General features: G+C 37.1%; 1 protein-coding gene across 2 annotated transcripts in view; it reads left to right on the top strand.

The window, feature by feature from the left end:
• Positions 1–15,002, top strand: part of LOC146441966 (ethanolaminephosphotransferase 1-like) — a 57,580-nt gene that overhangs the window by 9,713 nt on the left and 32,865 nt on the right. For both annotated transcript variants that reach the window (XM_085052797.1, XM_085052798.1), the window contains exons 2-4: positions 2,786–2,854; positions 7,940–8,048; positions 10,129–10,203. In XM_085052797.1, coding sequence (XP_084908923.1) covers positions 2,786–2,854; positions 7,940–8,048; positions 10,129–10,203 — 253 coding nt within the window. The remainder of the gene's footprint in view (positions 1–2,785; positions 2,855–7,939; positions 8,049–10,128; positions 10,204–15,002) is intronic.

The following is a 15,002-nucleotide window of genomic DNA, read 5'->3' as shown; positions in this document are numbered from 1 at the left end:
CAGATTTTATTTGTCAAGTTTTATTTTTTGCCATGACTGAAAACTGTTTTTCCATGGGTGTTTCCTTTGGTCTGGCTAAAACAAATTATTGTTGAGAGAAGAGCAAATTTCCATTCTTCTGTACATCTGCTGAATGTTCCTTCCCCGCCCAGAGGACCACAGATCAGCTGCAGACACAGGAATCAACATGATGAAATGTGGTGGGTCTTGAAATGGCTTTAGGTGACAAAAGCTGCCTGTAATTCTACTTTTTTCTTTTTTTTTTTCCCCAACAAGGTCTGTTTTGATTTTTGATGCTTGACTTTGGAAACTGTCAGGCGAACGAAAAGCTGACTGTGTCTAATGTTTGTGTCTATTATGTAGAGATATGTTGGAAAGCTACATAATCTCTTACATTTTCCATTGAAGAAAATAGAAAAATTATATAATACCTATAAAGTCTCTTATATTTTCTCCATAAGAAAACAATTTCAAATAAATGAGACTGTTTTTCCTTTTCTTCTAAGAGAAAGCCAGTGAATACTTTGGGTAGAAAGCCTCATTTTACTGTTGTTTAATTAGCATTTTCTGATTTCATTCATGACTTGACTTGGGAATGAGGGAAGAAAGAGAATGCCAAAGTAACGGGTAAAACTCACTTATTTTGACTTTTTCACATTCTTATCCAGGTATGGCTGAATTAATTAAATTTGCTGGTGAGCAAGTTGTCTTGTATCTCAAATAGTCTCTGTATTCCAGCTGGGGTAAGGAAATGGACAGGGGCTACAAATGAAACTTTGGGCAGACTCCTGATTACCTGGAACCTCAAAAGTGCTAATGGATACTTTGAATTTTCTTCGTTTTCAGAGGATTCCCTTAGTTCTCATGTGAATTAAGTACTAGCTGGATGGTTTATTGGCATAAGTATTGTATGGCTTGGTATTATTCTTAATTTTGGCATAAATGTAAACAAGGCTTACAGGCTTCAGTAATTCACACTGGACTATCAAAAGATCAAGCAATTGTCATAATCAATGTTTGAAAGACAGATACAGCATTTGGACCTGAAAATACATACAGAGTAGTGAAAAGATTAGTTTTACCTGTAAATTCATTTTTTTCTGAGGTAATGTATTTAAAAATTCTAATATATATTCTGGTGGAAAATCTGTTTATGACAAAATTACATCGTGTTTTAAGCAATATGGGTGGCAGTAGCAGAGAAAAATGATGCACTAAAGTGAATGCTTTCAGTATTTTTAGAAAAATAAAAATCAGTGATGTACACTTCATTAAACCATAAATTCTATTCCCTTTGGAAAGTCAGGCAGCCTGGTCTGACCAGCTGATGCTAGGTGATTTTTTTTGATATTTGCCACTATGTGTTTACAATGTATAGCTGTGCTATAATAATTTTATGAGATCCTATGTTTATGATCTGTGATTTAAACTTGAACACGAATTACAAAATAATGATGTGAATGATTTGTTTTGTCCAGAAAGTAATTAAAACATACCCTTTGTATTCTGATAGGAAAAGGTTATGTATGGGAAAGTTCCTAAGCATTTAATATGTAGTTTAAGACAAGTCTATGTTGCTTTGATATTTAATGTCTTGTGACAGGTACTTCCAGAGTGTAGTCCCCTACAAAGAGTAGCTGGCTAAGAGAGGTCAATAAATTAACTATATGTATGGAGAGACAATTAACTGTTAGCTGAAGTTATGTGAAAGGAAAGACTCTTTGTCATCAGCTCTTCTGCAACTGAACAGCTTTGTCAAACTGTAGTCTAACACATCCCTATTTCTTTCCTGTTGTCTGCACATGATGTTTGGACAGTGCTATGTATAGATATATCTGAATCTTTGTGACTCATATGCATCATGCTACCAACATTAAGCCTATATATTAAGCCCATATATCTACTTTCAAAGTCCAAGAATTTCTGAAATAATTATGTGTTCCGCCCCAGTGATGGATAACTTCTTCCAGTGCCTATCTGCCAGGGCTCAAGTACATGGTTTTGAGTGGTGGTGTTATCAGTTAAGATTGTTCTTCCTCTGATTATTCTGTGTTCTGCTGTCTCCAGGCAGGATAAAACTCGATACTGTCCTCTGAGGAAAAAGCAGACAACAGCAATTGAGGGTGGCCTTGAATTTCTGAAATATTTACTTTGCAAAAGATTCAGATATGTACTTACTGGAATTTATAAAACACATATGTTTACAGGTCCGTCCAACTGAGAAATTCTATTGTGGTAATGAACTGTGCTATTTTAGAGCTCATTTTTATAATAACATTGCCTTACATGAAGTAGCATAGTGCAAATGCAACTGTGTTACTATGACAAAAGCTGTGTATCTCTGCAAGATAATTTTCCACCTACGAACATATTCCATATTTACTATCTGTCCTACATACTAGCAATGAACTACTGCTCAGACTATGCACTACTGGTGGTGCAAATAAAGGTGTTAAATCCAAAACCATGGTAGAAATGCAGAATCTTCTAGGATTGTAAAATTAATAAGAATTTAAAAGTAAAATGTGACTGCAGAGCTGCTTGCCATTTCACAGCCCTAAACCTTTGTGCTCATACATAGAGTTGCTAACAAGGTAATTGTAAATGAGGCCAGTGCTTTTAAATTAAATTAAACCTATATGTCTAGTCATCAGAATAAAATAAATTTACACCAGCCACACTGAGAGTGATTGCACTTAGATGCTGAAGGATATATGAAAGATATGTGCTGGAAAAACAGGCATTGTTCACTGCTTTGTTTAACATGTTTGCTTTTTCCTCACAGTACAGTGCTGTGGATACAAATCCTTTATCTGTGTATATTATGCAGCCCATCTGGAATAAAATTATTAAGGTAAGAATTTTATTTAATAAAAGCTTTACGTGTTAATGTAAGAATTTGTTTTGAATACAGCATGTATTTTCATTTTAAAATACATATTAATTAATGAAGCTGAAATGAAGACATCTGATAAACGAAAACAAATGTTGCTGGATATATAGTTGTGTTTAAGATGAGTACGTTAAGACTTTTTTTTTAGAAAGGAAGGGCTTGATTCTTTTTTTCTGATTGCTGTAGAAAAGGCATCAATTTCTTTTCTACATCTTTCATTATTACATCTTTCATTAAACAGCTTCACAGACATGGAAGGTTTTACTGAGTACAGATTATTTTTGTGCAGCATATGCTGCCTAACAACAGCATGGCTTTCTCTCTGTGCTGTGCATATGATTTTATGCAAGTGCTGTCTCATTTTCTCCCAAGGGTACTTGCTTGAGGGAGGCAGGCGTTCCTCTGAGAAGCTGAAAATGAGAGTGGTTACCATGATCACCATAACGATTGGAAGATGCCATCTCTTGAATGCATTACAATATGCAGTTTTTAAAAATAAACCATTCACAGTTAGTTATGCTGTTGTTGGCAAAAAAAAAACCCCACCAAAAAAACAAGTGTATCTCAAATAAAGATGAACTTTATTGATCTTGAAGGAAGCAATGACTTCTGCATCTGCCTCATTACAGGAAATATTTATATTGGAGCAGACTTGAAAATAAACCTTTGTGTTAACAAAAAAAGGATGTATGTGGTCAGAGTGCTGTTGGATCTGCCATATTTGGATTCTATAATTCAGGGTGTTGCTTATTCTTGATATGGCAGGAAAATCATAATCTGTAATTCATAACCTCAGAGTAATTTAATGAAAAGTGTTTATATGACCCAACTGAAGAATTAAAAAAACCCCCGAACACGGGATGAGAAAAAAGCAATTAAAAGATGTGACACTGAATTCAGTAATTCAGTTAAGAAACTTTGTTTTTATTCCCATCATAATATTGAGGAAAACAATGAGGCAGAAAAGCCCCTCCAGCGCTGTGGCATGGGAGACGAGTAGAGGCTTTGCTGTGCACTTGCCCTTGGGTTTAGGAGATGGGTGGGTATCCATCTGCTATCAGATTGAAGGGGGAGTATTGTCAATGCAAAACTTCCTTTGGAGATAAGTTCTTCTAATGGTTGCAGCATTTTACCAGAAAAAAAGCAACATTATTGAATGTCCCCATGTATCTTAGGATGATAGGTCCTATAAAAAATGTCACCTCTTTAGATTTTTTAAAATCTCATGGAGTTTTAGGTAAGCCTGGTTTAGTTCGCTTCTTGCTGGAGGAGAACTGAAACAGAGTGAAGAACTTAAAACCTATTTCAACTATCTGAGTACAGAACCAAAGACTGAAGTGGATGCTGTCTGTACTGTGCCATTTGGTTTGGTTTGAATCCTGAAGATACAGCAGTGAATGTTCTGCTTTGCCTTCCGGTGCAAGAAGGTTACAGAATACTACTCAGTGCTGTGTCACAAGGATTGAAAGGGAAATTACACTGCTCTCAGCTTTTGTAGAAGTAGTCATTCTAACATTAAAAGATACTGGCATGTAGAATCAGAGTCCTACAGAGGAGCTGGCAATGCACAGCTGCAGAGGGAAAAGTATGTGATGGATTGCAGTAGAGTCTACTTTGCTCCTAGAAATAAAAATGAGAACTGTGTGAGCACCAAAATTATTGGCCACAATATAATTGTTTGTAAAATATCAGTAGGAATGCAAGTTGCTATAATGGTTTTGTTCCTGAACAATGCATTGCAATATGGATTTTTTGTGTCTACTATGTTCATTGAAAATTGGGCAGTACAAGTGTGCATGTTGATGACTAGGAGAAGTTCCTTCACTCAGTTTAGACATCTGGATACATCTATTTTCAGATATGCATCAATTTACTTTTACTTTCCAATCTGGTGAAAATAAAAATTCCATGTGGACTATTTTTACCAGACTCTAGAGGAGTTAAAAAAAAAAAAGTAATCTGTGAGAACAATGGCTTGGGATTTTGGTCTTGCCTTTCCTATGTCAGTTTAGTCCTAATGGCAACACAAGTTTCTCTCTATTCCATAACACAGAATTCATTGGAAGATGTGTTTCCTATATTATAAGACATTATCATTCATTGTAAAACATATTTCCTATGTTATAAGAAATAAAGAAAAGCTTGGCATTAAAGGTCTGTGAATTTGTGAGCTAAAAACATATTGTCATAACCCAGCTCATTTATCAGTGGTGGGGATGCTGGACAATGAGAGGAAAGGGAGGAAATCCCAGTGGAGTACACAGGTGTAGGCCAACTTCACTGAAATCTATTAAACTCCCCTCTGTTGCCTTTATGAACTTTGATTTTATCACTAGAATTGGGCAAGAGTAGAATTTTAGTGGTCTCAAGTGACTTAGTAAAGTTTGAATAGAGCTTTACATAAATGTGTACTTTACCATTGAATTATCTACATAGTTGCTGTATTAAGGCATTTACTGTTTGTATTAAGGCTTTTAGAATGAATGGCTGTAGACCCAGAGAAACAGAAATCAGTTGATACTTCGTGGAACTAGGAGTTTTATAAAAGGTTCAAGCATACAATGGTTTTGCCAGAGAACAGATGTGATTCTCCCCATGGCACCACCAGTGGTATTAATCATGTAGCACAGTGATGTATTAGACCTCTAGTGTCTGTTAATTAGATAATAAAGGTTGCAACACATCCTTGTACAGGATACTAATAAATTCAGGCTGTGTTTTTCCAAGGTGTGTAAGAAGTTAATCTTGAACACCCTGTGATTGTTTAATTATGAAATAGGGTGATGGTAGTGTAATGCCAACCAAAAGGATAAGGGGCATTAAATATAACAAAAGGGATTTTGCAACCGGAATACTTTCAAAATACCTAGACAGATTAGGTTCGGTAAGGATCAAAAGAACATGCTTAAGGGTTTAACTGCAGGAGAGTCTGTTTTCCTGAGGACAGAACTCCTGTAACTGTTTTCCATGGTATGTCTGTTAGCCAAAGGGATTGCAACTGTAACAACATCCTTTGAAGGTTTCCTTCTTAAAATACACAATGTTAGCAAGAAAGTGGGTTAAAATAACTTCTTCATGTTTGCACCATGTAAGCATAAGTTATTTCCAGTAATAACTTAATAATGACATTGTGTCTGTTTAGAATGATGAACCTAATTAGAAAGCAGATGTTTGTGGTGCCCCACTTGATTTAATAGTCAACAATTCTTGTGAATTGTCGAGGAAAAGGCAGTCAGTTTAAAACAATACACTGGATGGCATCCATATATCCATGTAAACATTTTTCTGTAGTGTCTTAAAGCACTGCTTTGATCTATGATTTAGATTAAATGAGACAAATCTAGAATTTTTCAGTGTCTGTGCTTCTTATTTCATGTAAGGTCATAGACACCAGATAAATTCCCCAGTAGGAAATTCATCTTCTGCATCCTCAGGTAGCAAAACTGGGAGATGCTGAGCATGCAGTCAGTGTAAGAAAAGGGGGTTGTGCAGTGAAGGGTTCCTCCTTAGGTGTTCTCCAAAAGGAACTGCAGAGGACATTTGCTCTCCCTTTTCTTAGAGGTTTAGATTTGCCCTTTTGAAACTCAGGATGATAGATATGTTCATTTTTTTTAATCTTAGCTGGATGCATTCCATAAGGTATTTTCAGTACTATGAGAGCTGACAAACTGTTTTAGAACAGTGATAAAATCCTGTTGATAAGGAAAGCAACTATCAGATAGAATAGTTTTCTCAATGTTATTACAGAAAACATCTAAGAAACATAATGGAAAAGTGTTCAGGAATTTCAATCTGATTTTTGGAAGTGTACACTTATAATTTCTCCTGAATATTATAAATTGTTCTATAACTGAAAAAGATAATCTATTCAGGATAGGCAATCAGTCTAAGCATTCAGATTTTAAAAGTAAATTTTTCATGTAGGAGTCAGATAGAAAAAATTTAAAGATGAGTACAAATGAATATATATTCATCTGTCTGTTCATCTAGGTAGTCCAGATATGTTAACAAAACATTTTATTTCAAAACTATTGTAGTATCAGGAATTATTTTACTTGATTTTCTTTAATATGGTATTTTAATATTTTATAGTGTTGAAGTACTTTATCTACATTTTGAGTCCCTAGACACTCCAAATAATTTGATTATAAGCTTCCAGTATTTTTGTATTTTAAATATATTGATAGTGCATTTGATTGATGGTAATGGTTGATACTTAGTATTTCTGCAAATATATACTGTCTAAAAATCATGTAGAAAGTTGCATATGCTATTTCAAAAAGTATTCTGGAGAATCTGTGTTACTTGGGAAGAGTGTTGCCAAAAGGGATTCCTGTTGCAGTGTAAGGAGCACCTTAAAGCCACAGGGAATGAATACCTGAGAATGGTTACTGGGACAAAGAATTAGGGATTTAGCTGAAGGCAGAGAGTCCTTTCCAGCACCCTACAAAGTAAAATGAATTAATGGAGTGTTTATAATTTATGAGTAAAGAGGGAGACTCAGTCAGAAAGTTACTATCTAGAGAAGTAGGGAGATGCTTGTAACAGGGAGATCTTCTGAATTTAAAAGCACAACACACTCAGAGTCTGATTTTGTTGATGTTTTGAGTTAGAAATTATTTGCATATTTTAGAGGAAGAACTTGCCTTGTTATAGTGTGGGAATAGAATGCTTAAAAAACCTGCCACGTGGATGCTGAATTACCACACTGGGGTGCTGCAGTCTTCTTTCAGTTCTGATACAGATGATCACAAAAGGCTTTCCTTGGTGGCTGGGTAAATGAGGATCATGTAGAACACAGGGAATGCAACGTTTTAAAATGCCATTCTTACTGCAATCACAAAAATCAGGCAAAAGGATTGCATTTGAAAATAGATTTCAGAAATTAAAACTGTGTTTTAATTTGAAAATAGGGAAATATACACAAATCTGAACATAGCTGATGTCATATAAAGGCTTCTCTCCTGATATGAGGTATTTAATTCAAATAGGATGCACATTTTGAAATACAATTTTTCTGATTTTTTTCCCTTCGTTTCTTTACAGATAGTGCCTTTGTGGATTGCTCCCAACCTGTTAACATTCTCTGGATTTGTCATGATTTTATTTAATTATCTTCTAATATCTTTTTATGACTGGGACTACACTGCCTCAGGTAAATGTCTTCACACTGTAATTTTTCAGAATTCCTGAACTGCTTGTATTTCTGAATGTTACAGGGAGGTGTCAGACACTTGAATCTTCTGCTTATTCCCTTAATGAGGCTCCTACATGTGCATATAGGAGAATCGATCTCACACATGGCATTATAAATTTTGATAATTTTATTGAAAAATCGTATTTAATTTTATCTCTAAAATGGGTTTCAGCATGTGCTGCTTGAAGTCTCTGATAAGATCTCATTTTATTTAAAGTTTGTTCCAGGGTTTAAATACGCAGTCAAAACCCACCTGAATATTCTTCATAACATTTTCATTGGTTTCACATTTCCTAATACCTAAACTGATGCCTGAATGAGTTAACTTCCCTTTCACTACTCCACACACACACACCCCCTATTCAAGACTGCTTCTAGACAAAAACACAGTTTCTAAATAAATGTCTCTTCAAATTATGACTTTCAAAGTCCAAGTCCATGTTTGTTCCTCATTGTAGACTAAATCAGAATTTTTTGGACATGATTGCTCCTGATGTAAGGTGTGTTTGGTTTGGGACTCTCAGAGCAACTGTTGGAGCCCACAGAAAGAATCTTCCAGCTGATAATTATGTAAAATAGATACAGATAAAAGGATTTGATTTTCTTTAAACTAGACAATTTAGTGAAGATAACACTTTTATTTCCTGAAACAACTATGTTTAGCTGCCTTAATTTTTTTATGCCTGTGGTTAGCTTCAGGAGGTACTCTTTGGTGTGGTCTGTTTGTACATTTATCATAGCAATTCTAAAGGCAGGGACACTTGTTAGCACTTTTGGTTCAAAAATAGTCCTGTATGAGCATTACATTTTCAGGGCCAGCTTGTTATGCAGTTTTCTGGCCCTGTTCTTAAACGGGCTTCTGGGGTTTTTTATCAATGCTGATGATAGTTACTTAGTCCTGTAATAAAAGAGCATCCAGAATGGGATGATGTTATCTTGACACATTCTCAGTAGATATACATGGAATTTGAAGACATTTGAAATGGTGATCAAGTCTGTTACAGCTGAGACCTGTAGGTGTAGATTGCAAGCTCTTCCTAATTCCACATAAGAACAGTATCCATTGTTTCTCAATTGATTGAAAATATTCATGCAACCTAAAGAGCCTGTCGAGTATCATATATCAATCCCATACCTAGGGTCAGAAATAAAACACTAATTTTCTGGACAGTTGGTTTTCATTGTACAGTTTGCAGATTCACAGCTAGGACTCAGGAATTGTCATAGTTTCTTTCAGAGTGGCAAGATGAGGCCCTGAGAGAAAGTTGTCAGGGCACTGCTTGAGGTGCTGGCATGTCCTGGCATCATTCAGGCAAGGACACACCTCTGTATGCAGGAATTCCCTGTGTTTGGTGCCAAATGACAGAAACCTGAGAGGACTTTGCACTTACAGTTGTTTAGTGTTGATGTAGTATTGGGTGATGTTTAAGTTAAATAGAACACTCTTTAGAAAAAGGATCAATTTCTTTGAAAGAGCAACAATAACCTTGGGTTAATGCTATCAGCAGAGCAAGAACAGAACCCTGAGCTCTGTCCAATTAAACTATCTTTTCCTTTTCTCAAGGAAAAAAAAGGGTGCTAATATTTCTGCTAGCCTAAGGACAAAAACTTCCTGTTCAGATCTGTGGTAAAAGTGCTGCACAAACCCCATACTGGCACTGATAATCATGCTTGCAAACTTTTTCTTTTTTTGCCTCTATTTATTATATGAACATTAACTAATTTTTCAATGGGTAGTCTTCCCATGACCTGTGAAAAATTTTGCCTAGTTAATACCATTGTTTTGTGCAATACTAGTCATTTCAGGACCAAAAAACCTTTCCATTACCTTTTGTCCTTTACGGTGTAAACACATCCAAGCCTGCTCAGTGCTCCTTTGATAGAGCTCACTGATGCCTGAAGGTCAGACCCAAGTATTTCAATCTGTTTGATGCAGTGGGTTAATCGGTGGCAGCTTGTTTGCATGTATATGCATATCTTGGTGGATTTCTCTGATGTTAACCCCTGTTACACTAACTCCCTACCCCATTTATTTCAGGTACCAGTCCTGGACTTGTTCCCACCTGGGTGTGGCTGTTCAGCGCTTTTACCACCTTTTGTGCTTATGCTTTAGGTAATGTACAGTGAAATAATTTACATGTCTGACATTTTCATGTAGTTTTATCTTCAAATGCACTAGTGCTGATTTTGAGATAAAGAGGAATTGTGGATAAATTACCGATCTCTTTCCAAAACAGTTCTCTAAGATTTAAAAAAAACCAACAACCAAACAACAAAAAAACCCCTCAAATCAAACCACCACACAGAAAAAAGTTCATGAGACTTAAAAAAAATCCCAAACAGCATATTAAGTAGTATATTAGGGGTTCTACTACAATAATTCTTATCCCTCCAGAAAGTTCAAATTATTTTACAGGAACAATGGAAATCATTAAGTAGCAGCAGCCTATGCAGCAGCCCAGTTATGCGCAGGGACACCTTCCACTAGATCAGGTTGCTCAGAACACCACCCAACCTGGCCTTGAACACTTCCATGGATGGAACATTCCCAGCTTCTTCAGGCAGCCCAATCCAGTGCCTCACCACCTTCACAGTAAAGATTTTCTTGCTAATACCTGATCTAAACCTACCCTCTTTCCATTTGAACCCATTCTTCCTTGTCGCATCCCTACATGCCCATGAGAAAAGTCCCTCTCCAGCTCTCTCATAGCTCACTTTAGGTACTGGAAGGTTTCTCCAAGGTCTCCCTGCAGCTTTCTCTTCTCCAGGCTGAACAACCCCAATTCTCTCAGCCTGTCTTTGTAGGAGAGTCACTGCTGTTTGCTTTTATAAAAATCTTTGTCCCTTGATGATGACATTCTGAGAAGCTCCCTGACACCAGCATTAGCAGAGGGTGCTTTCAAAGGTAGGAAAAATAAAGGACTAAGCAATGAAAAGGAAATTGTTAGGTGCTTCAGTGCTTAAGGTGAGTGTCAGGAGAGATGGTGATGACAGATGGGATGACAGGCCTGAGCTTCTTATGGAAATAAGTATAGTTTTTTTTCTTTCCTCTTGCTGTTTTTCTCCCATAACACCTACATCTCAGTTTCATATTCCATTTTTACTACTTTATACCATGTCATGACTGTATTTTTAGGTACGTTGCACCTTGCTGTGCAGAGGTGTGAAGACTTAGACCTGAAATGATGCTGACCTGGGAGTGAGATCCATGTTTGCTTGGCTTTTTTGCTTTCTCTTCCAAAGCTCTCACCTTCCAAACCTATAATAATAAACCCAATAATCTACCTATTCAAGGTAGATTATTTAAAGCAACTGCACAGTTCTGTGTAATAAAGGTCCAGGAAGGCTGGACATATATAAAGAAGGAAATCTTAAAGGCACAGTAGCAGGCTGTCCCTATGTACCAAAAGATGAGCCATCAGGGAAGAACACTGGCCTGGCTGAATAAGGGAGCTTTCACTGGAACTTGCAGAGAAAAAAAAAAAGGGTTTATGACCTTGGGAAATAGGGGCAGACAACTAAAGAACAGTAAAGGATGTCATTATGTCTTGTAGAGAGAAAATTAGAATGGTGAAGGCTCAACTACAACTCAATCTGGCCACTGCTGTGAAAGATAATACAAAGTGTTTTATAAATACATTTACAGCAAAAAAAGAGAGCCAATACAAATCTCCATCATCTATTGGATGCAGAAGGGAACACTGTAACCAAAGATGAGGAAAAGGTTGAGATTCTTGATGCCTTCTTTGTCTCAGTCTTCAACAGACAGACCCGATATCCTCAAGGCAGCTGGCCTGCTGAGCTGGTAGACAGACACAGGGAGCAGAACAGAACCCTGTAATCCAGGAGGAGCCTTCAGTGCCCTGCTGTGCCACTGGACACTCACAAGTCTGTGGGGCCAGATGGGATCCACACTGGGATACTGAGGGAGCCAGTGGAAGAGCCAGGCCACTCCCCATCATTTATCACCAGTCCTAGTTAACCAGGGAGGACCCAAGAACTGGAGATTGGCCAGTGTGATGCTTACCTGCAGGAAGGGGTGGAAGGAGGATCTGGGGAACTACAGGCCTGTCAGCCTGACCTTAGTGTCTGGGAATGTTATGGAACAGATCATCTTTGCTGTCATTACGCAGTAACATGCAGGACAACCAAGAGATCAGACCTGTTTAATATCTTTATCAATGATTTGGAAGGAGATTGAGTCCACCCTCAGTGAGTTTGCAGATGACACCAAGTGGGGTGGGAGTGTTGATCTGCTGGAGGGCAGGAAGGCTCTGCAGAGGGATCTGGACAGGCTGAGGCCAATGTACGAGGTTTGATAAGGCCAAATGCCGGGTCCTGCACTTTGCTCACAACAACCCCAGGCAGAGATACAGGCTGGGGAAGAGTGGCTGGAAAGCAACCCAATGGTGTTTAGTCTGGAAAAAAGAATGCTTGGGGGAGACCTCATTGCTCTCTACAACCACCTGAAAGGAGCTTATAGCCAGGTGGGGGTCAGTCTCTTCTCCCAAAAAACAATCAACATGACAAGAGGAAATGGCCTCAAGCTGTGCCAGGGGAGGTTCCTGTTTGACATCAGGAAGAAATGTTTCTCTGAAAGGGCTGAAAGGGTGGTTAAGCATTGGCATGGGCTGCCAAGGAAGGTGATGGAATCACCATCCCCAGAAGTGTCCAAGAAACTACTGGACATGGCACTTAGCATTATGATTTAGTTGACATGGTGGTGTTCAGTCAGAGGTTGAACTCAACGATCTTGGAGGTCTTTTCCAACTTTAATGAGTCTGTTCTTTCATTCTGAATGTACACTCTCCTTGGAGCTGTTTTGGGTAAGGCCATTGCAGTGTAGCCATACATTTGTGTGCCTTATTTGAGATCCTCAGGCTACCTTCAGATGTGTTATATGTGTAGGCTGCAGTGTTGTTCAGTGAGGCTGACCACTTTTGGAATAAGACCCATGCATGTAGAGCCATCTAGATTGACCTGGGGGTATCCCCTTGGGCAGACATCTCCCTCTGCATTGTACATACCTTGGCATTTCTGTTCAATTGGTGAGATTGTGCCAAAATTATTTTTCCCAGAATTTCTTTGTATTTGTACCATAAAAAGCAATGGGACAATCATCCCATGAAGCTGACTACCAGTCAGATTTCTCTAGCAGCTCTCTGTGCTCAGAAGCAGTAGTTTCTTTTGTAAAAAACATTTTTTAATGTAATTGCATGGAATTTAATTAAGTGGGTATTGTTTCATAAATTGGAATTACATATTGGAACCGTTACTGTATGGCACCCCAGAAAGCTCATGGGAAGATCAGCTTCTGAGATTTTTAATGCAGATGGTATTTGCTAGTGAGGCTTGTAGTTCCTAATACTTGGAAGACAAGGAATATGATGTTGACTGTCAAAGCTATAATGAACTAATGTATATGTAGATTTTTATGACTTGCTGTCCAAGCCACTTCATGAAATATTTAGTCTCAGATTTAATTTTGCATGGCCAAAGTTTTCCCTCTGGAAGACTGCAAAGAGCCATAATAACTAACTAAATATGCAACTATAATCTTTCTTAGCTTATTTTAATGACACAGTTACTCTCTCCAAATTCCCTGGCATTCTGTTCTTCCCCCCCTGCTTTTTTAAGGTGGTTTGGTATAATTTCCTTTCCATGAAATGGAGTACTCTTTGCTGTTACTTTGAATTCCACTCTTTAAAAGTTATATAAACTTTAACAAAATGGAATATTTATGAACCTTATTGAGACAAAATCATAATGCAAGAATTCTAAAGCAGTGGAAGTGTGGGAAAGTGTATGTTCACTGTTGAACACACACCATTGTTGGCATAAATGATTTCAAATTGAAACCTAAACCAGAAAATATTTTAAGTCTCATAAAAAGCTAATGAAACTACATGGAAAATGTGGTTAAGGATTTCTGAAAATCCAATTTTATATATGTGTCATATAGTTCCTGTATTTTTCTCCATGACCATTATATTTGGAAGTACTGTATTTTATGCCAATATTATAAGCCCCTTTCCGGAAAAAACAAAGTTCTTGCAAAATGAACACCACTATTTCACTGTGAGGTACATATTTTAGTATTTATATACTTGTGTGACAACCTAAAATTTATAAACAGACAAATCTTCTAACATGCTTGTTTTTAAAACTAACACCCGTGTAACTGAATTCTGTCTAACTTGGGATAGGTGTTCTTGGAATATAAAACCCCATAAACTCTTTAGGATTTGTTACATCCTTATTTGCTAGTTAAGTTTCAGAGATACTGTTTAATAGATGGAAGAATTTCGACTTTTATAGCAACACCTTTCAAGTAACCTCAAGCTCATACAGTTTTCTTTCTGCTCATTTCAGTAAGATGCCAAAAATTCAATGGAAATGTTAATAGAGAGAGAATGTGTTTCTAGAAGGAGGCAAGCTATGTTTGAAATCCTCTATGAGATATTTAAGTTTTAAAGTTGTGAGAACTGTCTCAAGAGATTTGTATTTGAGCAGAGGATATCTCACAGCTGTTTAGGTATTACAACAGAGAGACAGTCAAAATCTGTACAAAGTGAAATCCCGTGTTTTCCTGGTTTAGGTCCCTGAAGTATATTTATATTAAACAAAACACCTAGTACTGCCAAATAATCTGGAGAAGTAAGTAGCATATGATCTACAGCAGCTGTGGAGTCTTTGCTCTCACTCTGCTGAGTTTTATTCCTAGTCAGTTTTGAGTTATTAATGCTATCAATAGCTAATAGTTGTTAGCTATAGTACCTTCCAAGTAACATTAAAAAGAAAAACATCTCCATTTTATTTTGCGATTCAAGACAATAACTAATCTGTAGGGCTTATTCTGTGTACTTTTTCCTAAGAGGTTTATCCTTTATGCAGGTTTATCCTGCATCTTTA

The sequence above is a fragment of the Lichenostomus cassidix genome, chromosome 2 (genome assembly GCF_008360975.1).
Source record: "Lichenostomus cassidix isolate B80296 chromosome 2, HeHo_3.0, whole genome shotgun sequence".
NCBI lineage: Eukaryota > Metazoa > Chordata > Aves > Passeriformes > Meliphagidae > Lichenostomus > Lichenostomus cassidix.
The sequence above is the reverse complement of the archived record's forward strand: the minus strand, read 5'-3'. Positions and strand labels throughout refer to the sequence as shown.